General features: G+C 51.3%; 3 protein-coding genes across 5 annotated transcripts; 2 read left to right on the top strand and 1 right to left on the bottom strand.

Annotated features, from left to right (window-relative positions):
- The first annotated feature begins 4,085 nt into the window (after positions 1–4,085).
- ITPKC (inositol-trisphosphate 3-kinase C) lies at positions 4,086–11,013 on the top strand. The gene is made up of 8 exons (XM_044668592.1): positions 4,086–4,096; positions 5,503–5,656; positions 6,986–7,085; positions 7,329–7,542; positions 7,785–7,989; positions 8,625–8,726; positions 9,065–9,136; positions 9,618–11,013. The coding sequence occupies exons 1-8, from the start codon at positions 4,086–4,088 to the stop codon at positions 9,819–9,821; spliced, it is 1,062 nt and encodes a 353-aa protein (XP_044524527.1). The 3' UTR covers positions 9,822–11,013.
- On the bottom strand, positions 10,916–16,406 carry C3H19orf54 (chromosome 3 C19orf54 homolog). 2 transcript variants are annotated; one of them, XM_044667357.1, is made up of 6 exons: positions 15,663–16,406; positions 14,368–14,436; positions 12,787–12,911; positions 12,495–12,624; positions 12,309–12,379; positions 10,916–11,695 (listed from the first exon to the last, which is right to left on the bottom strand). In XM_044667357.1, exons 1-6 carry the CDS (start codon positions 15,845–15,847, stop codon positions 11,382–11,384), a joined length of 894 nt encoding a protein of 297 aa, XP_044523292.1. In that variant the 5' UTR covers positions 15,848–16,406; the 3' UTR covers positions 10,916–11,381. The 2 variants fall into 2 exon arrangements, with proteins under 2 accessions (XP_044523292.1, XP_044523294.1); XM_044667359.1 differs by having other exon boundaries at positions 12,495–12,621.
- Positions 16,407–16,733: 327 nt separating this feature from the next.
- On the top strand, positions 16,734–25,959 carry SNRPA (small nuclear ribonucleoprotein polypeptide A). Of its 2 annotated transcripts, XM_044671141.1 has the most exons (8): positions 16,734–16,789; positions 17,133–17,373; positions 20,478–20,573; positions 20,749–20,921; positions 24,069–24,245; positions 24,553–24,726; positions 24,830–24,918; positions 25,543–25,959. In XM_044671141.1, exons 3-8 carry the CDS (start codon positions 20,501–20,503, stop codon positions 25,700–25,702), a joined length of 846 nt encoding a protein of 281 aa, XP_044527076.1. In that variant the 5' UTR covers positions 16,734–16,789; positions 17,133–17,373; positions 20,478–20,500; the 3' UTR covers positions 25,703–25,959. The 2 variants fall into 2 exon arrangements, with proteins under 2 accessions (XP_044527076.1, XP_044527077.1); XM_044671142.1 differs by lacking the exons at positions 16,734–16,789; positions 17,133–17,373 and having other exon boundaries at positions 20,399–20,573.
- The last annotated feature ends 1,657 nt before the right edge of the window (positions 25,960–27,616 follow it).

Below are 27,616 nucleotides of genomic sequence, written 5' to 3'. Positions count from 1 at the left end.
CTTCCTCTAGGACCGGTTCGTAAATTCAGCTCCGCCCTTCAACTTCCGGGAGGCCCCGCCCCTCTGCTCGAGCCTGGCCAATGGAAGGGCGGGCAGCCGCGCTGACTGATGGGAGTCGGAGCTTCAAGGGAGGAGGGGTGTCTGGGAGAGGCATGCGCATGTAGAGGTAGGGGCGGGGCCAGTGTGTCGGGGCTGGACCAGGGACCTGACTTCTCACCTCGCTGTGCATGTCTCTTCGCGTTCTCCGCCCCCACCTCAGCTTCCCTTCAACGCCTCCTTCCTGCTCTGCACTTCTTCCCTCCTATCCCTTTTGCAGACCACCACCCAGTTGTCTGCTCCCCTCTCCCCTTCTTCGCGAGGGTCCCCCCACTCCTCCCCCCCATCTTCTATGAACGGTCCCTCCCTTTCTGATCTTCCTCCTCTTCTGACATTCCCCTCTTCTTCTCCCGCTTTCTTTCTTCTTCCCGCAGCTTCAAGAGAAACTCTTGGAGTCGGGGAGACTGGGCGTCAATCCTGCTTCCAACACTTGGTAGCTGTGTGGCTCAGTCTCCCCGACTCCAAGAGTTTCTCTTTGAGCTGTACCCCGTACCCTGGACTGGCAAAGCTCCCCTACACCCTAGGGTCCTGGCCTTAGTTGCCCTAAGCCTCAAAAGATTTAAGAGGTTAACATTCTCGGCTGTCTTTTATAGACTTCGTGTAAATTCTAGTTATTATCTTCTTCCTGACTCACTCTCCCTCTAGTCAGTTCCACTGACGGCCTCAGGCTAGTCCCACCTAGGCTTCTCTTTTCTCTTGCGATACTTCCCCCTTCCCTTTTCCCTGCTTATCTGGCTCCTTGGTTTGCTAAGAAAGGCAAGTGGGAAGAGCCTGGGGGAGGGAGTGGGTGCTATGCCCTGGATATCGATAGGAATGAGATGCAGGACTGTAGGGACTTGAGTCAGCCCTGGCATTTTAGGAAATCCGAGGTGGGGGTGGGGGTGGAGATTGGGCCTGCCAGCTGGGAGTGCCTGGGAGAATTCCAGTCTACACACACACACACACACTGCCCAGGAAGGAGCATGGCTGACTCATCCCAGCACCTGTCATTTCTTCTTTGTCCCGTTCTCCCTAGGGGGCTAGAAAATGGGGCCCCAGAAACCTCTTCTCTACTTTCAGACTCTTCCCCTTGTGATTCAGTCTTAAGTTGGACCTGACCCCAACCCCTCCATGTGACTCATTTTCAGCTGAAAGTCCCCTCTATGTTCTCCCCCACCCCTTCCCTACCAACACCTACCTGTAGTGACATCAACTCCTGAGTCAAATGAGTAGGCTGGTGGGAAGTCCATATCTAGGTATCTATCTGGACCCAGACTCTAGCAATCTCCCATTCCAAGGGGATTTAGATTCCTCCCTAGTCCCTAGTGTTGCTTCCCTTTGAACCGACTTCACATAGGTACAGTGATATATCTTGTATGAACATTGTTGCTCACATGTTACCCTGGCTTTTATTTTAGCACAGTGCCTGGTACATGGTATCAATTTATAAATGCTTATTGCTTGAGTGACTGACTTTTTCCTGGCTGAGGGACCCAAGTATTCGGTTCCTCTAGCCCTTATAATAATAATAGTTAACCCTCCTAGGTGGCCGGAAGGCTGATGAGGCACTTTCCCCAGATTGTCTCACTGGAGTCTCAAAACAGCCCAGTGAGGTAGGAACTGCAGGCATTTGTTATCCCTAAATAATAATAGTAATTATGTTGCAAGAATTTTCAGGGTCTACGCCAGCTACTTCCCAACTGGGTAAATTGCAGTTTATTCACTCTAGAGTGTGACACACACCATCTGGAAGTGATGGGCACCTGTCACAATTCTGAGGATGACATATGCATATGTATGAATGTCTGGAAAAGTTCTCTCCTCCAGGCTGTGTGGCTCATCCGGAGAACAACTGAAGACCAAGACGGGTTTCTAACCCAGCCCAGTGGTTAAGTTCAAGTTGGGCAAAAGCACTAATTAAAACTAAAAAGAGGATGTTTAAATGGTTATAAAGGAAAGACTGTCCTTTTTAGCATATCCATTTCCCTGAGACCAGAGGAAAGGGTACCTTCAGGAACTGTCAGTCAGGCAATTGGCATTTGTTAAGGGCCTACTAAGTGCTTTTACAGATGGGACAAAGAGAAGCGAAGAGTGTCTTTCCCTCCTTGGGAAGTCCCGGCGGAGTTTTAAAGAGATTAAGGGAGGGAAAGTCTAGAAAGAAGCAAGTTCACTACTAGCCAAAGGGGCATCCCATGGAAAGAAAAATAGCAAATCCTGGACAAAATGGAGTCAGGTTTGTTCTACCACAAATCTGCTTTCAACAAAAGCAAAAAACCCAACAGTAATAGCTAGCATTTGTTGGCAAAGCATTTGCATACGTTAATTCATTTGATTCTCACAATAATCTTGGATGATCGCTGCCCGAATTATCTCCATTTTACAGATGAGGAGACTGAGGCTGTGACAGAGGTGGCATTTGCTCGGCTCTTTTTCTAGGTAAGGAACAGAGGGGGCTCAGAGAGGGCACAATGACTAATGCTGGGAGAGCACCCAGGGCTTGAGGGCTCCGGGTCCAATTCTCTGACACGCCCCGGATGTTTATAAGACGCCCGGAGTTCGCTCGGGGACTAGTCAGGTTTCGGTGTGGGCCTCCGGCGGGCCTCGGGGTGGGGCCAGGGATTCCCTCCCACTCTGGTGCGTCACCGCACGCACGTTCTGGGCGGGGCCAGGGCTTCCCCGGGGCAGGGTGGGGCCTGGGAGGGGGCGGGGCCTCCCTCGGTTAACCCCTCTGTTGCCCCGGTCGGGCCGGAAGGAAGCAGCTGGGCTGGGAGACCCGGAACCGCGGCGCGGCGGGCCGGCCACACCCCCGGATTTAAAGGGGCCCAGGCGGATCCCGGGCCGGGCCGGGCCGGCCAGAACAAGAGTAGGGAGAGTAGCGAGCGGCCTGTAGGAGGGCATGAGGCGCTGTCCCTGCCGGGCACCGCCGGCTACTGAGGCGCGGAGACGGCGGAGCCGCGGTCCGGGGCCCGAGGGGGGCGGGCTTCCCCCGTCGAGGGATCGGCTGGACCCCGCCGAGGCCCGAGGGACGCTGGACACTGCGGGTGCCGGGGATCGGCTGGACACTGCTGTGGCCCCGAGGACGCTGGACACCACAGGGGCCTGGGGGATGCTGGACCCTGCCGGAGTCTGGGGGTCGCTGGACACCGCCAGGTCCGGTGATCGACCGGACACTACAGGGCCCCAGGAGTCGCTGGACAGAGCTGGGCCTCAAAGTACACTAGACACTGCTGGAGCCCAGGGCCTGGAGAACAGAAACCAGCCCCAGGGGACACTGGATACTGCTTTGGCCTGGGATCAGCAGTACCCACAGGGTCCTGAACCTCAGCTTCACCTCCCTGGGGCTCCAGATCAGCTAGGCATAGCTGGGCCGCAGGGACCATTGGACACTACCAAAGCCCAAGGTAATCTAGTTAAAGTTGGGCCCCTGGACCAGAGGAACAAAGACTTGCCCCAGAAGATATTGGACATTGCTGGGACCAAGGATCAGCAGATCAGAGCTGGGCCTAGGGGGTGGCTGGATGCTCTTGAGCCTCAGGATCAACTGGACAGAACTGGGCCTCTGAGGATGCTGGTCACCGCCAGAGCCCAGGATCAGCTGGATAGGGCCAGGCCCTGGGGACAACCAGGCACAGACATCCCTGAGCCTCAACTAGATAGAGAAGGATCTCAAGAATGGTCAAAGAGGGCTCTTCTCAGGGAACCGCAGGACAAAGAAGGCCTCCAGGGACAGCTGAATAGAACTGGGTCCTGGGAATTACAGGACAGAGACAACCTTGAGACTGGGTTGGACAGAGAAAGCCCCCAGGGAGAACCCTACAGAGACAGTCCCAGAACAAGGCCAGAGGAAGATGGCTCTCCAGATCAGCCAAACAAAGACAGCCACCAGGTGATACCTAGCAGAGCTGGGTCCTGGAGATGGAAAGATGGAGAGAGCCCCAAGGCTAGGCTAGACAGAAACAGCCCTCAGGGACAGATGGACAGATCTGGTCCCTGGGATCCCTGGGACAAAGATGGCCCACAGGTGAGACATAGCAGAGGTGTCCTCCCATTAAGACCAGAGAATGCTGGCTTTGGGGAACATTCAGGGACAAATGACTGTCAGACAAAATTGACTGGAGATCACCATCTGACTGTAGGCCAACCAGAAAAAGACCCCCCAAATCCTCAGACTGAGAGAACAAGCTGCTGGGGACAGATGGATGAAAGTATCCCTCAGGTAAGCCAAGAGAAAGCTGGTCTCTGGGGACAGCTGGACAGACACTACTCAGAAGCACAAGGACCTGCAGAACAGTCAAACAGAGACATCGCCCTGGACTGGCCAGAGAGAGACAGCTTCTGGGAAAAGCCAGATAGAATCATTTCCCAGGCTAGTCCAGAGAGAGATGGCTTTTGGACACTGAACAGAGATACCCTCCAAGTTTGGCTGGGCAGAGATGATCCAGAGAGGGACAATCTTTGGGAACAGCTGGATGGAGAGGGCCTTGCATCCCAGCCAATTGGTAAGGATCTCTTGAGAAGTCTGGACAAGATCACTCTTGGGTGGCCTAAGAGAGACAGATCGGAGGCACAATCAGAGACACGTGACTGCTGTGGGCAGCTGGACAGTGAGAGAAGTCCTCTGGGGAGGCTGGACTGTGGCATCTTCCGGGGGCTGCCAGCTAGAGACTGCCTCCCAGTGAGGCCTGAGAAAGACAACCTTTGGGGACAGCCAAGCTGTCCAGGCAGACAAGGCTCTGTACCTTGGCCAGAAAATAAGGAACTTCTGGGGGAACACACTGGTGATGTCCCTTGCAATCAGGCCAGTGGAGATGGACTCCCCACAGAGCCAGAGAGAGCTGGCTTTGGGGGACAGCTGGGTAGAGATGTCTCCATGGGACAGTTGGATAGAGAGAGCACCCAATTACAGCCAGACGGCGATAACTCTTTGGTGAGGCCAGGGAGACCCAGTACTTGGGCACAGCCTCATAGATATGGCCCTGAGGTACAGCTAGGAGGTGAGGGGCTGCTGGGGCAGCTGGACAGCAAGATCACTCAGGGGCCTCCAAACAGAGATGGTCTCCTGGTGGGAACAGAGCCAGTTGGCTTCTGGGGGCCAACGGATGGAGATATTGGCACTGTGACACAGCAGGACAGAGAAGGCCCTGAGGTGGGGCCCAGTAGAGATGGCTCTGTTGTAAGGCCAGAGACATTTGGTATCTGTGGACAGTTGGCCAGAAGCGGCCCTGAACCCAAGCTAGTCCAAGATGGACACCTGGCTGCTTTGGACAGCAACTTCTCTCCAGGGCACCTGGCCATAGGAGGTCCAGGAGAGGCTTTGGAATTCCTTCTGCTTGAGGAGAGATGCCACTCCCTGCTCTCCAGGGGCCTACAGGGTCCGGTGCCACGGGTGATCATTACCTCTGAGCCTGGGGCTGGACTATTGTGCAGAGAGCAGGAAGGCCCTTCCATCCATCCTGTGGGATCCCCAGCCAGAGGCCCTGGAGGCAGTGGCGGCCTGTCGTCTGCTTCTTCCTTCGATGAGTCTGAGGATGATGTGGTCATCGGGGGTGGAGGCAGCAGTGACCCAGAGGAAGGCCCGAGGGTGAATGGAGCCCCCATCCACCACCCCTGTCCCTGGGTTTCCACACACCCTTCCCCAGAATATTCTTAACTGTCTTCCCTCATCTTCCTCATTTCTATTGACCCTCATCTGTCTCCTCATCCCTACCAGCTTGGGTCTTTCTTCTCATGGAGGGTCTTCATTCAACCTGTTCTTACTCCTTTCCCCATTCCACAGCCCTCAAAAACATAGGGTGGGGCTCCTGGTGAGTCAGGTCCTACCTGCCCTCACCGGGCTGGTTTGGAGGGACTAGGGGCCAGGTGTGAGTGATGGAGCAGGAATTCTTTGGACAGACACCTGGGGCTTGGGGCAAGATATGGGGCTCTGAGAGAATAATGACTGCTAGGGCTGCCCAGAATCTCACACCCATGTCCTCTCCAGTCTTGGAGGGCTTCTTGGAAGAGGGAATGTTGGGAATAAGGTTCATCCCAGAGCCCTCCCTGCTTCCCACCCCCATTCCATTAGGGCAGGAAGTGCGCAGGAAATCCATCCAAATTCATGCATAGGCATGAAGGTATATAGAGGGCCAGGAGAATGTAAATAGACACATGGAAGGGACACGTCAAAACATGTATATGTGTTGAGGAGATCAGCATGTGGAATCCTAGAGCTGTGTTACTCTCTGCCTCTTAGCCTCTCTGTCTGTCTCCTTCATCTCTCTTAATTACTTAGAGATATTCAGGGTTGGAAAGGACCTTGTAGCCTCCTTTCCCTTCATTTGATAGGTGGGTATCCTGGGGCTCCTGGAGAGAGGGCAATCTTCCAGGGCTATGTACTGAGTCAGTGAGGAAAATCCCAGGGTTCTGCCTCCCTGGCCTGGCTTCCCTAATTTTATTTTGTCCGGGACATCACCCATTTGTTTCCCAGCCCCTTGTGCCCATCAGGCCTCACAACAGGAGGGCCATCCCAGGAACATGTTTTTCTTTTTACCATTCATTCACAACCTTTTGTTGTCTTCTCTCTCTCTCCTTTTGTTGTCTTCCTCTCCCTTTTCTGCTTCTATCTGTCTTCTTTGGTCTCCCTCTATCTCCCCGTCTCTGCCTCTGTGGTTGTCTCCCTGGTTTGTCTTTCCATCGGTCCCATCTCTTTCTCCTTCCCTCTCTTTGTCTCTGACCCCTGGTCCTTATTGAGAGGGGTTAATCTGCCTTGAGAAAGATGTGGTCTCTCGGGATGGTGTCTTTCCCTCCAGCGGCTTTGCCAGTGGGAGGGTCTGCAGGGTTGCCTCCTTCCAGCGGCTGGCACTCTCTTGCCAGCACCTCATCTTACTTTCCCCCTCCATTTAAACTAAAACTTCTGCTCTCTCTTGACCAGAACATGCCCTGGAGGAAGCTGAAGACGGCTGTGCACTGTTCCCCCTTTGTTGTCTCCTTCAGAAAACACTATCCCTGGGTTCAGCTTTCTGGACACAAGGGTAGGATCCAGGATCCAGTGAGGGAGGGAGGGATGGAGCCCACTGGCTACTGGCCCTTCTGCACCCTAGGGAGAGGGCCCAGGCCCTTCTCTGCAAGGGAAACTGAGGCAGGGAATAGAAGTGAGTGGGCTGTAGAGTGGGGCTGCCAGGGTCTCCAAGCTCTGGGTGGTTTGTGAGGAGGAAGGTGGGCTCTTTCTCTGCCCTAGTTCTGACCCACTCAGAAAGTTGCTGCTTTGCTTCTAGGGAACTTCCAGGCTGGGGAGGATGGGCGGATCCTGAAGAGATTCTGTGAGTGTGAACAGCGAAGCCTGGAACAGCTGATGGGAGATGCTCTCCGACCTTTTGTGCCTACCTATTATGGGGTAGTGGAGCAGGATGGAGAGGCCTTCAACCAGATGGAGGACCTGCTGGCTGACTTTAGTGCACCCTCCATCATGGACTGCAAGATGGGCAGTAGGTGGGCTCCTTAGGACTGAAGCATCTCAGGAGGGGAAGTGGGTACTGGGCAATGAGAAGGTACAGAGGAGAGTATGGGAGGGATGGAGAGTGCTAGGGATGTCTGAGGGAGGAGGCATTGACTCTCTGGGATGTGAGGAGCACCAGGAGCTTTGGGGCTCCTAGCCTGATGTGGGCCTGAAAACTTTGTGGTGGGGAGGGGAGACATCCCTGAAGCTTCCCCCCCTGGCATCTTCCCCCAAGGACATACCTCGAGGAAGAGCTAGCAAAGGCCCGAGAGCGTCCCCGGCCTCGTAGGGACATGTATGAAAAAATGGTGGCTGTGGACCCCAGTGCCCCAACCCCAGAGGAGCACGCCCAGGGTGCTGTCACCAAGCCCCGCTACATGCAGTGGCGAGAGACGGTGAGCTCGACTGCCACTCTGGGCTTCCGGATTGAGGGCATCAAGGTGAGAAAGCCTTTGGGGGAGAGCTCCCCTGGAGTGAAGGAACTAGGGAAGGCTTGGGAGGGAAAGCCAAGGCAAGGGAACAACTGGGATGAGGCCCGAGTTGCCATTCGATTAAGATCTGACAGCCATCCACATGATCTGAGTCTTAGTTTCTTCATCTGTAAAATGGGGATTAATGCTTTATTTTGCAAACTTTAAAATGTTACAGAAATCAGGGTAATTACATGTGAATTGCTGAGGCCATCAGGTTGGGTTGCCTGGAAGGAGGGAAGGTTCCTTTTCTCCAACTAGAAGGGTCCTTGATCTTTTTTTGGGTCTTGGCCCCTCCCAAGGTTGTTTGTAAATGCAGAGTATTCTGTACCTGAGGTTACAAAGGAAGCCAATTAGAATTGAAATTCAGTTATCAAAATGGTAATACAAACCCCCAAGCCCTACCCAAGCTCCCAGACATTCCCGTGATGGCTGGCATTCCTGGCTCCCAGTGTAAGAGCCTGGGTGGAACTGAGGAAGGCTGAGGGGTGTGTTGGGGGTTGAGGTAGGCTTGTTTGCACAGATATCTCCTAAAGCCGTCTGATGTGGTTGGGGCAAGGTGGGGAATGGTTCTGGAACTGGCCTTGCGTCCTCTGCTCCCTCAGAAGGCCGATGGGACCTGTAACACTAATTTCAAGAAGACACAGGGGACAGAGCAGGTCACCCGAGCCCTGGAGGACTTTGTGGATGGGGACCGCAGCCTTCTGGTGAGTTGTTTGGTTATCCTTCTTCCCATCCACTTCATGCTCCAGGGATCTGAGGACCTTGGGTCGAATTTTAGCCCTAATCACTGAATTTAGTCAAGTCTTTGCACATTTATGGGCCTCAGTTTCCTTATCTGTAAAACGGTTGGACTGGTTGATCTCTGAAGCCCCTTCCAGTTGTCTATCGCTCTGGTCCCGAGTGGATGAACTCAGAATCCAGGGCTTCTTCTTTGAGAAGCAGGAGTGAGTCTGGGCTGCTTTAGTGACTTCCTGGGCTTGGGGGAGCCAGACAGGGAAAGATCAAGGCATGCCTCCACCTCCAGTCTTCCCCCTCTCCACAGAGGAAGTATGTGGAACGTTTAGAAGAGCTTCGAGGAACCCTAGAAACCTCCCCCTTCTTCCGCACTCATGAGGTGAGTATCGGACACTCTTGGAAACTGAATCCTAGAGCAGGGCCACATAGTAGTGGACAGAGAGGCTGGGCTTCTAGCCTGCTCTATGTGTGCATGCCATTTCTGTGCTGTATCCTCATTGCTAAGAGGGCACCAATGAGGCACTTACAGAGTTTGGAGCGCAACAGCTCTTTGACTGGTTCTCTGTGCCTCTGTTTCCCTATTTTGTTGCACTGTCTTAGCTCTCTGCTCCCTAACTTTTTCCCCTCTCCCCTCACCACCCTTTCTTGAGTAGATTGCTCTGGCAGCCCCTACTTACAGCATTCATCTTTCTAATGCCTTACTGACCAGTTGAGTGCCCTTCAGCAGGTCCCTGGGTAGGCATCTGGGCCTTTAGGATGGGAGGGGGCTGCGTTCTGGCCTCTATCTCTCGAGTCCCTTCCAGCTTCTGCTCCTAGCCCCCTCCCTAACATGGCCTCCTTGTAACCTCCTCCCTCTCCAGGTGGTGGGCAGCTCACTTCTCTTTGTCCATGACCAGACGGGCCTGGCGAAGGTCTGGATGATCGACTTTGGCAAGACAGTTCCCCTGCCTGCGCCCCAGACCCTCAGCCACCGGCTGCCCTGGGAAGAAGGCAACCGTGAGGATGGGTACCTGTGGGGTCTGGACAACATCATCCAGCTTCTGGACAGCTTGGCCCTGAGCTGAGCCAGAGACTCACAGGGGGCAGGACCGAATTGGGGGCTGCTCCCACCTTGGGATTTATTTATTTGAAGGTATTTAAGCTATTAGAGAGGAGGCGGGCAGAACCCAAAGGAAGAAAGGAAGGAGGGGATGGTGCTTGAACAAGGGTCAGCCCATCTCTGGTGACCCCTTCCGCTCTCAATAGGGGGACCCAAGCTGTGGAACCAAAAGGGGCAAAGGATGCCAGGGTGTGATGGGCACATGCATGTTCAGCTCTGCTGAGAATCCTGTGTCTGTGTATGTGTGAGATGCCAGGGCCCCAAGATGGGCTGCTTGCTGTGCTGTGGGGCAACCTGTGGGCAGAGGCCTCCCTCCTAAGGGTCTTTCACCCCAATAGTAACACCAGTTGGGGGCCAGGGAGCAAAGAACCTCGGTGACAATGTCAAAACAGAGATTTCTAGACTCTTCCTCACACCCTGAACCCCTGGCGGTGATGGTGGTTGAGGTGCTATCCAACCTCCTTCCTGGCTCTGCCTGCCAGCCTTCAGGGCTGTCCAAAACCAGGGTTAACCCTTTGTCTTGTTCATCCTACCAAAGGCCTGGCCTTCCTAGATTGGAATTGGAGGGAAAGCGGCTGGGGGTGGGATGGACAAGGGAGCCCCGAGACCCCCTTCACAGAAGAAGAGGATGTGACCACTACGGCCTATAATACAGGTTCCTAATCCTTCAGCTCAGCCTTCAGCCAGGGTGGGGGCACACCAGCAGTGTCAATACCAACCTTGCCCCACTTCTGAGCACAAGAACCAAAGACTCCTCAGTCCACGGACCCTAAAGGGGAGAGAGGGACAGGGGACAAAATCTTGGTCCCTTATTTATCTTCCAGATCCCCAAGGAAGAGTTGGGGAGGGGCCTGGATTACCCAGGAGCTTGACAGGGCCTTAGGGACTGATCCAGTCCAACTCCCATTTTCCTTTCAATGGAGAAATGGGAAGGGGCAGAGCTGGGGGCTCAACCCCCACTGCTATCTTTTCACTACATACCAGCTGCCTCCCCAGAGTTCTAGCCTTAATGAAGCTCCCCTCCCTGGCCCAGGGGAGATGGAGAGAGGACAAGGGGTATATGCTCTTTCTATTTATTTATAGAGAGGGGTGGGCTGATGCTGGAATGAGGCAGGGGCCTTTCCATTCCCTTAAATAAAGTGACATGGTTTTCCACACATCTCAAGTTATGCTGAGTTCCCTCCTCCAGGGGTGTCTCCAGGAATCCAGAATTGGCAGAAGGAGGCTGATTACAGTTTGGGGTGGCGGCTGTCTCTGAAACCTTATTCCATTTTTGCCTTTGATCCTCACCACATCCCTCCAAAAAGGGAGAAACTAAGTCCCAGAGACAAGCATAGCTCCATGGTGTTGTCCCTGGCTGAAGGTGGTCAAGGGTCCAAGCCTCCAATCTTCAGGTCTAACGTTCTCTGCTCTACATCAAAGGTTGAAGACCAGTGCAAGGAGGGAGGAGCTTAGCATCACAAAGAGTCCTTGGTTGAGCAGGATTCTAGCCCAGGTCCCCTGACTCCCAGGGGTGGCCCGAATCCTAGGGCCGGAGCAGCAGGATGTGGCCACAGAGGCCCTCACTCACCCCACCAGCAGGTACCACATAGACCTTGCCATCTGTGGTCCTGACTGGGGCTAAATCAGTCAACTGCAGATTACTCTCACGAAGTTGTTCATAATCCCAGAGCTGGTAATGCCAGCTCTTGCCCTGCTTAGAGAGGAGGTAGATGGCCTCAGGGAGGTCTTCAGGCAAGAGAGGGGGCTTGTCAGATGCTGGGTAGAACAGGCCCTTCAACTCCGAGTCCTCCTCATAACTTGAGCTCAGTGTGGGACTAGGAACCCCAAGCAGGAGGCCTGTGAGGAGAAAGGGAGAGGAAAAGAAATGATCTTGCTTTTATCCTTGGTGGCTGGTAGGGCCCTGGAGAGAGCTTGAGTCCTACAGTCAGGAAGATTTAAGTTCAAATGTAGCCTTAATAACTAGCACCGGGTAACTCGTCACTTTCTCTCTGCCTCAGTTTCCTCATCAGTAAAACGGGGACAGTAATACGCCCTTCCTCCCAAGGTGGTTGTGAGAATCAAATGAGATCACTGTGAAGTATTTAGCAGAGTGCCTGGCATACAGTAGGTGCTACATACATATTACTAAATGCTGGTTACTATTTCTTTGGCCTTTTCTCAGGCAATCTGAAATCTAGACCTAGGTGGGAGGAAGAAGGGGAGAAACCATCATCTACAAACCCATTCCTTCCAAAGACAATGAACCCGAAGTTTGGCAAGGGGAAAGAAACCCACCCTAGACCAGGGTCCCCTCTACTTTGGTATCCGGCCCTAGGCCTGAGGCATCACAGCCAAGACTTGGGGAAGGTATTTGCTGCCTGACTGCCCCTATTCTGCCTTTGCTAAGGCAGCAGAGCTGGGTGCTGAGGCCTGAGGATAACCTTCTTGCCCCCAACCTGGTTGGAGTTACCTGTACCAACAGCCCAATGGGCTTTGTGCCCCTTCTTCTTACAGGGCTCATGGTTGTAATCCTCATCGTAGCTGGGCAGGACAGTCAAGGTCAAGGCTTTGGAAGGAAGGAGGCTAGGGTCCCTTTTGGTCCACACCACCCCAGCGGGCATGTCAGTATGCAGCTGCCCTGGCACCTGAAGGATACGGGACCAGCAGTGGGCAGCCAGAGATGAGGTGCTGGAGGACACGGCCCTGATTGGGCTCCCCTAGGCCCCCAGATAACAGCTCCACTTGGCATCCAAAGACTTCTTCAGCCAGCCGGGCCATGTTGGCTGCTGCAGCAAAGAGGGGTAGGATGTCAGTCATGGACAGAAACTGAGCTCTCAGCTGTAGGGGTACAGAAAGGAGAGTAGTCCAGCACTGATCCCCGACTGCCTGGAGGGAGGGTGGGCTGAATCCAGGCTCCACCCCTGGCCACCTCCTCTGCTTTCACTGACCTGAGAACATCTCTCCTTGAGCTGTGTACCCTTTCTCTAGAGCCACAGCCACAATCCTCTCCAAGGGGACATCCTGGGGGAGAGCCAGCAGAGAGCCTGCCATCCACAGGGCCACCAGCCCACACCTGGGAGGAGACAAAGGGCAAACCAATGTTACCCAAGTCCTTAAGTACCTTTCCAACCCCTGTTCCTAGGCCCTCAGGCAGCAGGGGAGAATCAGAGGAAAGCCAGTCCAGGAGAGGAGGAAAAGGATGGGGTAAGAATGACATCTTTCTGAAAAGACGCAAGAAGAATTCTCCAGGGCAGGAGAAAATCAAAGACTAAAGGCAGGGGCTCATCCTGGGGTGCTTGAGGTGATTAGAAACAGGTGTGAGAAGCTCCTGTGGTAGAAAGCTCGAAAGCCTTCTGAAAAATGGGGAAAGGGCCCTCCTAGGCCTGGAAGGATAGAGAGACTGAAAAAGGCACTTGAGGCTGGGTAAGTGAGTGCCTGAACCAGACAGGGAAGGATTTTGGCTTGGGTCAGTCTGGGGACAAGGAGTTGAATGTCAGAGCTGAGTTTGGGGAAAGGGATAAGGTCAGAGAGGAGAGCCAGAGTGGATCTCCCTGAGGAGTGGGTCCATAAGAGAAAGCTAGGAACTGAAGCAGACAGAACTGAAGCAGACTCTTATGTTTTATCTTCTCTGCTCTTTCCTCTGAACTCTCACTCTGGGCAGTAGAGTCAGTGAGAAGTGGGGCTGGACACCTCTTGTCCACAGTCCTCACAGGGACAGGGGAACATGATCCCATCTCAGGTCAAAGAATCCTGGAACTGGAAGGGACCTTTCTGGAACATTCAGTTGAACTGACAGATGGAGCTGTGTGACAGGGCTCTAAAACCCCAGGTTCTTTCCTTGGTATCCACTGCCTCTCATAGCACTGGGCATCTTTCCCGTAAATATTCTCCTGGACACCTGGATTTGAATCCTGGCTATAGGCCTTTTTTAGGGTTCTTGGCTATAAAAAGGGATAATTTTAAGGCTATTGGTCTCCTCCTAGGGATGCCTAAAAGACTGATGTGGCTTAATGTTTCTTAAAACACTATAAAAAGAGAAGTAATCTTAACTGATCCTTGAAGGAATCAGGGAAAGAATTATCGTACTCATCTCAGTCCCTTGACATCACATAACCACGACCATTCTCTCTCGTTCCTATTGACCAGGGGTCGGCAACCTTTTTGGCCGTGAGAGCCACAAACGCCACATTTTTTAAAATGTAATTTCGTGAGAGCCTTACAGTGCTCACAGTGCCGCTCCTGTAACAGTGCCTGAAAAAAAATGGACTTTATGGCTCCTGCAGAAAGAGCCCTATCTGGCCCTCCAAAGAGCCAGATATGGCTGGAGAGCCATACGTTGCTGACCCCTACTGTAGAGGCTGCACCTCCAGGTTATTCCCCTCTAAACATCTCACTGGTTATGTTGACTACTACTGCCCCCCTCTCGGTTCTTAAATATGAAGAGTTGTCTTTCATGATGCCTCTTCCTAGCCTTGCCCTGCCCCACTCCAGGAGAATGAAAGCATGGGCAAGGGGCAAGGGCTACTTACTGAGGCCCTTCTTGGATGAGGGAAGGCACGTCAGAACAGAACAGAATCCACTTCAAATCGCTCCTGAAACTGAAGAAAGGCAAGTCATTGACCAGAAGCTGTCAAGGCTGAATCCCGCCCCCCTGAATAGCCAGGGATACCCACAACGAGGTGACCAGCAGGGTCATCTCCAGATGCTGTGCTTTCTATTTTAGAATGTGGTGAGAGTTTCTTTCCTTTCTCTTCATCTCACTCTCCCCTTCAACATAGGATAGGACTTGGCAGCCCCCAATTGTTCTTTCAATTCTCATATTTTATGTTTTTAGAAAAAGAGGCAGAGAGATACAGAAAGCAGGCCATAGATGGTCAAGCCTAGATGCTCAGAGCCAAGACCTAACTTGAGGAGCTTTTAGGATCACAGAGCATTTTCTCAAAATTCCAAGAGGCAGGTGTATAAGTACTCTTGCCCTCGTTTTATAATAATTACATATACAGAGTACCTTAGAATTTTACAATTATTATCTTATTAGATCCTCATGACAGCAGGTGCTTTTACAGATGAGGAACCAAGGTAGACCAAGGTGAAGTGGCTTGCCCAGGGTCACAAAGCCAAAAGTGAGGCCAATTGGACTTCAGGTCATCTCGACTCCAAGCTGTGCCACAAAACTGCCCTTACAGAGTTTAGGCACAGGTGACTGGCCCAACATCACACCAATAGCAAGTATCTGGCTTGGAAGTGGACCAGACACTTTCTGATTCCGCGTCTGGCTGTCTTTTCCGACTACCCCACATAACATAGGCTGTCAGAAATCACTTGGTTCAACTTCTACATTATGTATTTAGGAAAGCTGAGGTCTTATGGATGTTGAATATCTACGACAAAAGGAAGAAAGATCTGGGTTGTGTAGTGCAAATACATGCACCCTTTTTGCACTACAGTTGGGAGCCAGGAGACCTGGTGCCCTAGGTACAGCTTTGTCCCTTCCTGGCTGTGAGTTTAGATAAATCCTTTCCTTTCTGTGGGACTCAGTTTCTCTCCCATCTGTAAAATAAGAGTTAGGTTAAATGGTTACTAAAGACTATAATAACATTATCTTTTAAGTAAGCAACTGAAGGTTTAAAGTGTAGAGAATTCCAACCCCCCCCCCCCATTTGCATTAGAACTCTGGAAAGGCCCCACCCCCAGGATCACAAAAGACAAGGCCCAAAGGGTCACCAATTCCAAGTAAAGGGGACAGGCCAGGCCAATGGGAGGCTGATGCCCAAGTGCCACCCTGCCCCTCCTCCTGCTTCAGCTTGGTGGGGCAGGGTCCTACCGGTCCTTCTGTAGCATTAAAAGCCTTTTGATGTCCTGGCGGGCCCCCAGCCCTGGACCAGACCTCTCCAGGGCTGCCTTCAGAAGGTGGCTCTTCTCCAACCCAAAGACGTGAGGGGGAGCGGCAGCAAAAGCAGGAAGGGGCAGAGGAGGGGGGGAAGGGGGTAGAGACTCTTGGGTAGCCATTTTGAGGAGCTGGGTAGAGACTGCAAGGGTGACAGCAGAGACTTTGTTGGGGGGGGATTCCAACAGACTGAAGGAGTAGGAGGGTCTTGAGGCTCAGGGGCCCAATGAAAGCACTGTAAGGGGTCGGAAAAAATGGGTGGAAGGGAGGCCAGGGACTGGGATCAAGGTCTCTGGGAGCCCAGATAAGGGAAATAATGAGGTTTAAAGGGGGTGGAAGGGCTCAGGGACAGGAAGCAATAAGTATGGAAGCCAAGCAAAGGTCCTGGAGTGGGAGTTTTGGGGGCTAATAAGACCAGGGAGGGTGACTTTTGAAGAAAGGAGTTCAAGTGAGGGGATCGTTAGTGCAGAAAGGGGCCTCCTCTGAAGCATCCCTGAGGTCAGGAGGCAAAGGTCAAAAGTCACGCCAAGCCCAGTCAAGGTGCCAGCGAAAGTCAGAGGTTGAGAAGGAAAACGAGCCGAACGGCTACGGTCCAAAGGGCAGGAGCGCAGGTAGTGGAGGAGAAAAGGCTCCCAAGGTCGAAGTTTCAACTCTCCCCGCCCACATCCTAAAACTATCACTTTCTCAAGATGGCGGCCGCTGCGGCATCACGTGACAGAAAGCCCTCTTTCTCTCGGATCAGCGTCCATCTCCGCCCCGATGAGGCCACATGGTACACGACTCACGTAACAGGTCACGCGCAGCACATTGTGGGTTGGACAGGGAAGGGTGAGCTCTCCCCTCTTCCCGGCCATTCCAAGATCAGGCGGGAGTCTAAGACGTATTCTGATTGGTGGAGGGACTGCACGTGGGGGCGAGGCCACCTCTGGTTGGCCATCCGTTTAGACCTCCCGCATCTGGATTGGTTCGCCTAACGCCGGGGGGCGTGTCCTAGCACGTCTGGGCGCCGCGGAGGAGAGACCCACCAGAGAGTCGCTGGCAGGACGCGTGGACGCTCGCCATTAGTAAGTGTTCCCCGCGGGGGGCCGCCATGAGGCCTGGGTGGGCGGCGCACACGGCCTGGGACTCTCCTTCCTGCTGGACCTCCGGCCTCTATTGCTCGGAGCCCCTCTCAATGATCCCACTCCTTATTCCGTTTTCCTCCGTTCCCTACCTGCCACAATAAACGGGGTTTAGCCCCCCTCCCGGGGAGGGGCGGGGCTACGCGAGCGTACACCAATGGCAGCGCGTCCGGCTGGGCTCCGAACTCGTGGCCGGCTGCGCGTGGGGGCCACGCGAATCCGCCGGGGGCAGCCTTTGGCCTTGGTCTTACCAGTGTTTCTCCTTACCCCCTCTCCCCCTTGGCAGGCTCGCGCGGCTTGAGGTCAGCCTCCGTAGTTCGCGTCGAACTCCTTGGCGTCTCCGGGAGAGTTGCTGATTCTGGATCCTGGAGTCTGTGTTCGCGGTGCGGTGGCCGGAGCCCTGGATTTGGATTTAGAGGAATCAGGCGTGGACACTCCTTAGTTCCAGTGTGAATTGGGCAAGTCGAGAATTTGTTGACGATCTCCCCGGCGTTCTGCTGCCTGTTCTTCCCCCTTAAGAGGACAAGGTCTGGAACAGACTTTGTGTTATTCTGCATTCAGTGCTAGTTAAATGGGCCGGACTGACCTTTCAAAGGATCCTTGTCTGTGGACATAGTGGATAAGAGTGTGGGGCTCGAGAGTCACGACCTGCATTCAAATTCTGCCTCCGTTTAGTCATGACCCGGGGCAAGTCATAAAGACTCTTTAGCTTTCCCTTCATCTAAATCAGCGGTTCCCGAACTTTTTTGGCCTACCTCCTCCTTTCCAGAAAAAATATTAATTAGCGCCCCTGGAAATAATTTATTTTTAAATTTTAATAGCAATTAATAGGAAAGATAAATGCACCTGCGGCCATCACCGATCCTCTCCTCCCCCCCCCCCCCCATCGCTGCAGCACCCACTTTGGGAATCACTGATATAAATAGAGGGATTGGAGGAAACCTCTAAAGGTACTGATAGTTTTAAATCAGACCGACTTCAGTAGTCTCTCTGATCTGCAGCTAGATCCCCTCATTAGACTTACCTTCCACCCCTGCCAGCTGCGCCTTGCTTTGTAATGCTTTTTACTCTGTCCAGCAATCCCTTTTCCCAGCTGGTGCTCCCCATCCCCCATGACTTTCTGCTGGCTTTTGGTATTCTGACCATTTCTTAAGTCTGCTTTGTCATCATCCAACCCTGGCTCCAAACTATCCCAGCCTCCATACTGTACTGGAATAGTAATGAGTGTTATAATTACTATATTGTGTCAGTTTCAAGGCAGAAAAGTGGTGAGGACTAAACAATGGGAGTTAAGGGACATTCCTGTCTCTAGGCTTAGCCCTCAATCTACTGATCCTTTTAGTTGCTGCCCCTCAGTATTTCAACTGAGTGCCACTCTTGTCTTCCCCTTTGCTTCTTGGATTTCCCTCCATTTTTCTAAATTATTGTATCCAAAATGAAACTCATTTTCTTTTCTACCTAAATTCATTTTCTTCCTTATATTTACAGAGGGTGCCACCATCCTTCTAGTCATCATCCAAGGCCAGCCACTTGGAGTCATCCTCGACTCTTTACTTACCTTCATCTCCTCTATTCTGTCCATTGTCAAGTCTTATCCTTTGAAATGCTATGGCATATCCCACATGCTTCCTCTTCTCCCAAGCCAAAGGACCACCAGCTTTGCTTCAGGCTCCTGGCCTGGATGATTGTGACAATTTCTACATTCCAGCCAAATGGGACTATTTACTGTTTTCTGGCAGTTATTCCTTCTTTTTGCGTTTGCCCCATACCTGCAATGCATTCCCCCTCCCCCCTACTCTTCACTAATCTTCAAGGCTCAGCTCTTAATACTGTATTGTACTTAATACTTGCCTTGACTATGGTAGTTCATGGTTTTTTTCTTTGTCTCATTATCTTTCATTTCCTTTTTAAAAAAACTTTCCTTCTATGTTAGAATTGGTACTGAGCATTGGTTCTAAAGCAGATGACTGATAAGGGTTAGGCAATTTGGGTTAAGTGACTTGTCCAGGGTCACATAGCTGGGATGTGTCTGAGACCAAGATTTGAACCCAAGATCTCCAGTCTCTAGGCCTGGTTCTTTTACCTACTCAGCCCCTAACAGGCACCCTTGCTCTGTGTAAATAGAATTAGCTCTAGCCCATTCATAGTCAAAACTCTACCTACCCAAGATGATGTCATCCCCACCTCCCTTAGTGGGGAGGGGGATGAGTTACCCACTGGTGACAATAAGTAACAAAATCAAGAACAAGGGATTGCTCTTTGGGCAGTCCAAATCAGTGTAGAGGCTGCCATTTGTCCACTTGAATTAGAGGTGGACCCACAGGAAGTGACGAAAGACACTATCTCTTCAAGTATGTTGGTTACTTCCTGCTAAGGAACTTGAACTTGGTGCTGTAGGATCTCGAATGAGACCTCAGGCAGCTTCTATCTGAATGGTCACGTGGGTAAGTTAGGCTGACTTCCTTGGCCTCTGCAGGCCTGGACTAGCCTCTCCCTCTCTTTATTTCCTCACCTTTTACCTTCCTAATTGTAAATAAACTACCTTAAACCCCGATCCTGACTTGGGTCTAATTTAATTACAGAATCAATCTGAATTGTTGATTCCTGGCGGCCACACTTTATATATGTCTAAATATATCTAAAATCTCCCTTTTACAGCTCCCCCGTTTACTTAACCTGTGCCTTTCATATTTCTTCCCCATCCTATTCCTTTAATAGGGATTCCTCGAGAGCAGGGATTGTTTGAGCTGGACCCAGCACATGGCAAGCTTAATAAGTGTTGATTGAAATTGGTATTGGTTTGAATCATAGGCTGGATAAAGAATATGGGGAGATGCTTGGGTTGGAGCCATCTTGGAGGGCCTAGAATGCTAGGTGAAGGTGTTTGACTTCTAGCCAGGAGGCATCAAGGGATTTAAGATTCCTGAGCAGAGGTGTTCGTGTGATTGGGAGGCCCTTGTGTTACATAGAGAGCCCTAGATCCAGGGAGATTAAGGGGGGGTTGGGGTGGGGGTATATCTAGGAAGAGGGATTGATGGGCAGTGTAAAAACATCTCATGGGGCAGTTCCTTTCATAGTGCTACTGATCCTTCTATGACCTTTCCTTCCAACAAGCATTTATTGAATTGAGCTGAGAGCCTGCTTTGTAAGATGTTGGGGAGACAATTCATTTGAACAAATGTTTACTTAGTGCTTCCTGTAAGTTCATAGAGCCTCCATCTTCCTGCTAGAGGGTGTCTAGGATTGGGTTGGCAAGGGTTTCTGCCTTCTTCCCTCAGGAGGCCCCATTCTCCTAGCTGATAACAAAATCACTCCTTGAACTTCCCCAGACATGGGCCAGGAAGGGATGAGAAGGCAGACTTTGCTTGAATCTAGAGGGAAGGACTAGAATCAGTGGGTGGCAGGGCATAAGAGTTACAAACAGCAGCTTCCAAAGGATCGAAAGCCTCTGCCTCCTGAGGTCTTCTGGCAGAGGTTTCTCTTAGTGGAGATGTCTCTAGAAGGACCTCTTGCTATCTTGCCTGTGGAACTAGATTGTAGCTGCTGGTAATCTTTCAGGCTGGGATTCTATGGGAGGGATTGGCCAAAGAAGGCCTAAAGCTTGTCCAAACCAGATCTGCTGTTCTTTCAGGCCAAATTCAAGAGTTATCCACCATGGCAGTGCCTGAGTCACGCCCCAACCACACCATTTACATCAACAATCTCAACGAGAAGATAAAGAAGGATGGTGAGTTAATGAAGCCCTTTCCTTCCTCATCCCTCCCTCCCTGTTGTTGCTCCTGCTCCCCCCCCTTTAATTTGTGTGTGGGCTGCTTAGGGCAACCTTGGCCTGGAAAGTCTCCTAGTTTACTTCTCAAGAGGTTCTTGCCTGACAGTTCTGTTTCTGGGCTTTCTTTCCCCAGAACTGAAGAAGTCCCTTTATGCCATCTTCTCCCAATTCGGCCAGATTCTGGACATCCTGGTATCAAGAAGCCTGAAGATGAGAGGCCAAGCTTTTGTCATCTTCAAGGAGATCAGCAGTGCCACCAACGCACTGAGATCCATGCAAGGGTTTCCCTTCTATGACAAGCCCATGGTTAGCATTTAACAATTTAACGATTTCGCTTTAGTTTAACAAATACTGGTAAATGTCCAGAGACCCCATGCGTGTGGGTCAAGGGTCTGAAAAATGATGTATTCTCTTCCCTCATGGGGGTGAAGAGAGAACACAAGCATGATAGGAGGCTGTACCAGAGGGGACAAAGGCTAGTTCACTCCATTTGGGAGGTGGGCCTTTGCTGGCCTTGTAGGCAAAACAGATTTCAGTAGCTGGAGATAGGAAAGGAGGGGGAGTGCATTGCAGGCCTGGCAAACTTGTCTTAATCTGTGAGAAGAGAGGTTGGGAAGGGAAGAATGGGTTTATCTTAACTGGGTGGTACAGACGTGTGCGATAAGGGGGAAATGGACTGAATAGAAGTTGGTGTCAGCTTGTAGAGAGCTAAGAATGAGTGGAAAGGCATTAAAACTCTTGCTGTGTGCAGAATGAAGCTGGAGATATAGATAGAAAGTGGAGTCGGGCTCTCTTCAAGGAGTCCATGGTCTAATGGGGAAGACTTTGTATTTTCCTAAAGCTGGTGGGGATCTGCCTAGAATACCACACATGAACATACCTATATTCTATTGTAATTTTATTTGTTAACTGTTCTTGTTTATGCATGGGGTCTGCTTGAGGTCCTCATGGGCAGCTCCTGACTGGGCTCCATGGGAGAGAGCAGAGACCCCCATAATTGAGGAGACTGTCGGATGTCTGCACAAGATGTGTAAAGGACTTTTGTTTTAGTGTGGCAGGTGTTTAGAGCTCTGGGGGAGGAGGTTTCCACAAGATTTTGGGTGAGAGCTTGCCTTGAACTTTAACCCTAAATTTAATGGGCCCATAGAGCTAGTGCTAGAAGAGCTTTTTGAAACATTTCCTACAGATCATTCATCTTACAAAGGAGGAAACTGAGGCTCAGTGAAGTCAAATGACTTCCCCAAGATTATAGCTCCTGAGCATCAGAGGCAGAATTTAAATCCAATCCTGTGACTCTAGCACTAGTGACCTTTTCCAATGTTGGCTCTCCCTCCAGGCCATGAATCCCCCATACCTTAGCAGCCAGTATGAAAGTTGCTGGAGGAGGCAATTAGATGGTTCAATGGATAGAAGCTTGGAGTTAGGAAGATCTGAGTTCAAATCTGGATTTGTACACTCACTGACCGTCATCATGAGCAGGTCATTTAAATACTGCCTTAAAAAAAAAAAATTGCTAGGGCTACAAAGGACCAGCATTGGGATTGGTTCTGTTGCTGGCTCTTTGGGCCCTGCACCTTATGGGGAAAGGTTACTGACATCTTCCTCCCCAGGAGTTAACTGTTCCAGAGAGCCTATGGACCCAGCCTCTTTTCCATCATAGCGCTATTTTTAAACATACACCCTCAGAAGCCCATGAGAAGTCTTGTAAGAAGATCTGGGTTCAGTTCTAGTTCTGATTTTAGCTGTACTGGTCCATTGGGTGAGTCTTTGAAAGAGGGATAATTATATTTGAACCACCTACCTTATAGGACCAATGGCCAGTCAGTCAGCTAACATGTATTAAGTATTTTCTATTGTAGTGATGGAAAACCTTTTAGAGACTTGTGTGCTGTGCTCCCTTCCCCCCTTACTTCACAAAGGAGAAGGAGGAAGCCCCTTTATTGGTCTGTTATACAGAGGGATAGGTAAAGTGAGGAATGGCCTCAGCTAGTGTAGAGAGAGGGAGGGGAGCAGCTTAAGTGCTCTGCTCCCCTCCAGCTCTGCTGTCTGTGAGCTGCCCACCTTCCCCCCATGCCTTCCCATTGGACTACTGGGAAGAGGGGGTGGGGGTATGTGGGAAAAAATGTCATTGGGTGTGGTGGAGAGGGGCAGGGGAGTAGCTCCACCTGAGTCTGTCTAGCAACCAACTCTGGGGGTTGGGGAAGGGTGGCGCTTGTGCCCACAGAGAGCATTTTGCGTGCCATCTTTGGCACCCATGCCATAGGTTCACCATCACTGTTTTATAGGATGCTGAGTGCTGGGGATGCAAAGATCAGCCTCTAGGAGCTGGAAGTCAAGTCAGGGAGACTAATATGCCAACAACTTTGCAAAGTAGGCACTGTGGGTGCAGAGGGCTGGGTCTGGAATCAGGAAGGGCTGATAAGTTCACTTCCAGCTTCAAATACTTCCTAGCTCTGTGACCCTGGGCAGGCGGTCATTTCATTCTGCTTCAGTTTCCTCTGCTGTAAAATGGGAGTGATAATAGCACCACGATTCCAGAGTAGTTTGTAAGGGCCAAATGAGATCCTCTTGGTAAAGTATCTGGCACATAGTAGGTACTTAATATTTGTTTTAACAGAAGGAAATGTCAACAGTGCTTTGTAAGCCTTAGTAAAGTGGAATTTAATGTTGTGTAGGCCTTGGACCTCAGAAACAAGTAAGGGGAATCTGACAAGTCTTGCTTACCTGAGCAACTACCTCTTGTGGGTACCACCAGGGACAGATTTTTTTCCCGAAGGAAAATCTCATTTCACTACTGGCTAGCTTGGATTGTTAAAGTTGTTGCTTATTTTGAGTAGAAAAGGGCTATTTATTCTGTCAGAAAAGGCCAGATGTGAATTGGTTCAATAATCTTGGGTTCTAATTCTCTCAGGCTTGCCTCTTGTGAGCTTTAGTGCTCAGGTTAACAAAGAAGCAGCTTGGTGGCTTGGTGAATAGAGATCGAGGTGTGGAGATGGGAGGTCTTGCATTCAAATTTGGCTTCAGACACTTTCTAATTGTGTGACCCTGGGCAAGTCACTTGATCACAGTTGCCTAGCCCTTGCTTCTCTGCCTTATATTGACTCAAAGGCAGAAGGGAGGGGTTTAAAATTTAAAAAAAAAAAAAAAAATAGTTGGGGGCTTAGATTGGGGATCACTAAGCTCTGGCTTGATGTACTGAAATCTGCCTCCTGTACTTTGACATAAGGGCTTTGGTGAGTTCTGGGCCTGCACAGGCCCCTTCTGCTGCCCCTGCATAGCAGGTCTCTCCTCCTCCCCTCCATGATCCTCCCTAGTTTGATTCCTCTGCACACAGAGATGCCACTGAGCCTTCTTGTCCTTGCCTCAGGGAGCCGTCTCCCTAGAACTGTTCCATCCACTGGGGAGGGGAGAGTGAGGGACCCCATTGCTCATGCGTCTTTTTGGGTGATTTAGAGAATCCAGTATGCCAAGTCAGACTCGGACATCATTGCCAAGATGAAGGGCACGTATGTGGAGCGGGACCGGAAGCGGGAGAAGAGAAAGCCCAAGGGCCAAGAAACCCCTGCAGTCAAGAAGGCTGTTCCCGGTGGGGCAGCAGCCCCTGTTGTGGCTGCTGTCCAGCCTGTTCCAGTGAGTGTCCCCTGACTCCCTTACAGCTCAGTTTGTGGGCAGGTGTCCTGCCTGGCCCATTGTCTGCCTTCCCACATTTAGGATGTGTGTGTCCCTTCTTCCGCTCAGCTTTTCCTTGGATTGCCTGCATGTTCTCTTGCTGTTTTGTTTTGTTTTTTTTAAACTCCTTGCTTCAGACTTGGTTTCCCTATTTATCCATTGCTATGATTCATTCTTTGTGTCTTGCCTCCTCCCCATGAATAATCCCCCTTTTCACTCTGATGTCCTGTTGTAGCTTTGTGACTGACTGACCATTTCTCTTTCCAAGGGGATGCCACCCATGACGCAGGCTCCTCGAATCATGCACCATCTTCCAGGGCAGCCACCTTATATGCCTCCTCCTGGCATGATCCCCCCACCTGGTCTGGCCCCTGGACAGATCCCACCTGGTGCCATGCCTCCACAGCAGATGATGCCTGGACAGATGCCTCCTGCCCAGCCGGTGAGCCCAGCTCCATTCCTTTTAGCTATATGGGGTGGGGTGGGCCTTGGAGAGGATTTAGCCTGGGAATCCCTCCTCATGGCTACTTTTTCTTCCTTCATAGCTGTCTGAAAACCCACCCAATCATATCTTGTTCCTTACCAACTTGCCAGAGGAGACCAATGAACTCATGCTGTCTATGCTCTTTAATCAGTAAGTCTTTGGTATCGGGGTAGGGGGAGTGGGATGCCAGGACAGGGAGATCCAGGGCCATTGGCATGACGAGGGGGCCTGAGACTAGTCAGGATCCACATTCCGCCTCTCTGGAGCAGCCTTGTTCCTTACCTGCTGGCAGTCTGTCTGCTGCTCTGAGCTGCCTTCACCCTGGACCTCAATGCCTTCTTTAATCCCAGGAAGCTTGAGGCTTTGGGCTTAGTCTCAGAGGTGGGATCATTTAAGGGTGCTCCCTTGGCTGCATCAAGGAGTCAGGGGAATTGAGTCTGTGGCCTCAGCTTGTTTATGAGCTTTGATGGCCTGAGATAGGCCACATGACCTCTTAGGGCCTCAGTTTCTTTTGGGTGAAATGGAGTTGGACTGGATATACCCCCAGGGTCCCTTCTGTTTCCAGGAGTCTGGGAGAGTAGGCTCCCTCTTAGGTGTCCAACTGAGTCAGAGGACTTGAGTATGAATCTTGGACTCCTATTACTTACAGCCTTTGTCACATGGGTTTCATTTCTTTTCCCCTTTGGCCTTGGTTTCTCCTCTTGTCATAAGGGGGGTCTGAACCTCTCTCAAGGACCTTTCGTGCTCTGATAGCCCTTGATTTTCTTCTCCCAGGTTTCCTGGCTTCAAAGAGGTGCGTCTGGTGCCTGGGCGTCATGACATTGCTTTTGTGGAGTTTGATAATGAGGTGCAGGCTGGGGCTGCCCGAGATGCCCTGCAGGGCTTCAAGATTACCCAGAACAATGCCATGAAGATTTCTTTTGCCAAAAAGTAGTCCTGTCCCAGTTGGTTCCCCTCTCCTCCCCATCCTTCCTCCCTTCTTTCCTTCCAGGGCGGCCCTCCCCCTGCTCCTCTGCTTGGGGCTGTCGTACCCTGAAGGTAAGTCCCTGCTCCCCTCTCCCAGCTGTAGCGTGAGTATGCCTGCCTTGTATGCCTGCGCCTCAGCATTGTACCCAGAGTCTGCCCTACAGACATTGCACCTGGAGCTGTGGGGCGAAAATAAAATGTTGGAAGTCTTGGTTTTTTTCACAATGTTGTTGTCCTCATCTCTCTCACACTTGGCCTACTGGCTCCACTCACTGTTGGTTCTGGCAGAGACCTGTTCTTGTCTTCCTCCCTTACCAGTCTGGGTGCAAGGGAGGCCTAAGCTGCAGAGTCCTGAGACTCCCAGCCATGTGGCACAGCTCTGTCCATTCAGCACCAAGGTTTTCTTCTCTCCTTGGCCCTTCTGCCAGGCTTCTTGTGCAAAATGTCGGTCCGGGGCTCATCAAACACCCTTCAGGCAAAATACACTTATGTGCACGCTTGAGCATATACACACACACACACACTCACTCTGTCTGTCTCTCCCTTTCCCTCCCCTCCCCCTCCTTTCCTTCATTCCTCCTTTCTTCTTTCTAAACAAGGATATGTGTGGAGACTAGCATGTGCTCCCTTGCCCTCTTTGGGACTAAGACCCCTGCTGGGATCCCTGGGTGCCTTCCTTCCAGCTATGTGTCTCATCCTTTGCTCTAAGGTCCTGGATTAACAGAAGGGTCATCCTTTTCTCCTGCTGGCTGCAGTACTAGCCTGGATTTGGAATCTGCATAAGGAGGGCTTTCAGTGTCACACCTCTGCATTTCCCCCATGAGTGACTGTGGCCTCAATCCTTCTGTAAAATGGAGAATCCCTGGAGCTCTGATCCGTGCTCCTTTGGTGGCAGAAATGACATGCAGACAAATCACTGTTTGAGAGGGGATGGTAAAATCCCAGGTAGCTTTGGGTGCAAGGCATTGCCAAGGGAGGGAGAAGAGAGGCAGCAGGACAAAGGAAACCACCTACTCAGCGCTCGGATTTCTCTCTGGGAGTGAAATACTGGCTTGAGTTCACAGCACAGCCATGTTGAGGGAGAAGGATGAGGAGGATGAGCAACCAGGGGTTCAGCTTGTAGGAAGTTCTGTCTCCTAGGATGTTAGAGGTACTTAGGGCCCATGTCTATTCACTGTGGCCTCATGAGCCCATTTACAGCAGGACATCCCCTCCATACACCAGGGGCCTGGTGGGTGGCCTGTGGAAAGGGATTCTAGCCCAGTTTGGCCAGATCCGAGGGAGAACTAGATTTGGAATTTCACTGATAGCTTCCAGGGAGGTAAGTCAGGACTTAAAAAAAACAAACAAAAAAAAACTTAGCTGTTGTCATAGAATCAATACTAAAATATTGGCTCCAAGGCAGAAGAGTGGTAAGTGATAGGCAGTTGAGGTTTAGCCCCTGACTTGCCCAGGGTTACACAAGCTAGGAAGTATCTGAGGCCAAATTTGAACCTGGACCTCTTGTTACCAGGCCTGGCTTTATTCACTAGGACCATCTCTTTTTTTTCTTTTTCTTTTTTCTTAAAACCCTTAACTTCTGTGTATTGGCTCTTAGGTAGAAGAGTGGTAAGGGCGGGCAATGGGGGTCAAGTGACTTGCCCAGGGACACACAGCTGGAGAGTGAGGCTAGATTTGAACCTAGGACCTCCTGTCTCTAGGCCTCAATCCACTGAGCTACCCAGCTGCCCCCACTAGGACCATTTCTTAATCTTAGTTGCCCAAGAAAGGATTAATAATGCTTTTCCAGCATTATATGTGGCAACTAGGTGGTGCTATGGTGCACAGAGCCTGGGGCCTAGTAAGAAAGAACCTGCGGGGTCAAATTTGGCTTCAGTCTGTG

This window comes from Gracilinanus agilis, chromosome 3 (genome assembly GCF_016433145.1).
Source record: "Gracilinanus agilis isolate LMUSP501 chromosome 3, AgileGrace, whole genome shotgun sequence".
NCBI lineage: Eukaryota > Metazoa > Chordata > Mammalia > Didelphimorphia > Didelphidae > Gracilinanus > Gracilinanus agilis.
The sequence above is the reverse complement of the archived record's forward strand: the minus strand, read 5'-3'. Positions and strand labels throughout refer to the sequence as shown.

Excerpts from the sequence above, each read along its gene's own strand:
- SNRPA (XM_044671141.1), top strand. The coding sequence starts at position 20,501 with ATGGCAGTGCCTGAGTCACGCCCCAACCACACCATTTACATCAACAAT. Across the intron at positions 24,246-24,552 it reads CTGCTGTCCAGCCTGTTCCA|GGGATGCCACCCATGACGCA; the intron begins GTGAGTGTCCCC and ends TCTCTTTCCAAG. Across the intron at positions 24,919-25,542 it reads CTGTCTATGCTCTTTAATCA|GTTTCCTGGCTTCAAAGAGG; the intron begins GTAAGTCTTTGG and ends TTCTTCTCCCAG.
- C3H19orf54 (XM_044667357.1), bottom strand. The coding sequence starts at position 15,847 with ATGGCTACCCAAGAGTCTCTACCCCCTTCCCCCCCTCCTCTGCCCCTT. Across the intron at positions 12,625-12,786 it reads TCAAGGAGAGATGTTCTCAG|CAGCCAACATGGCCCGGCTG; the intron begins GTCAGTGAAAGC and ends TCTTTGCTGCAG. Across the intron at positions 12,380-12,494 it reads GGCTGCCCACTGCTGGTCCC|CTACGATGAGGATTACAACC; the intron begins GTATCCTTCAGG and ends TGTCCTGCCCAG.
- ITPKC (XM_044668592.1), top strand. Across the intron at positions 7,086-7,328 it reads TCAGCTTTCTGGACACAAGG|GGAACTTCCAGGCTGGGGAG; the intron begins GTAGGATCCAGG and ends CTTTGCTTCTAG. Across the intron at positions 7,990-8,624 it reads TCCGGATTGAGGGCATCAAG|AAGGCCGATGGGACCTGTAA; the intron begins GTGAGAAAGCCT and ends CTGCTCCCTCAG.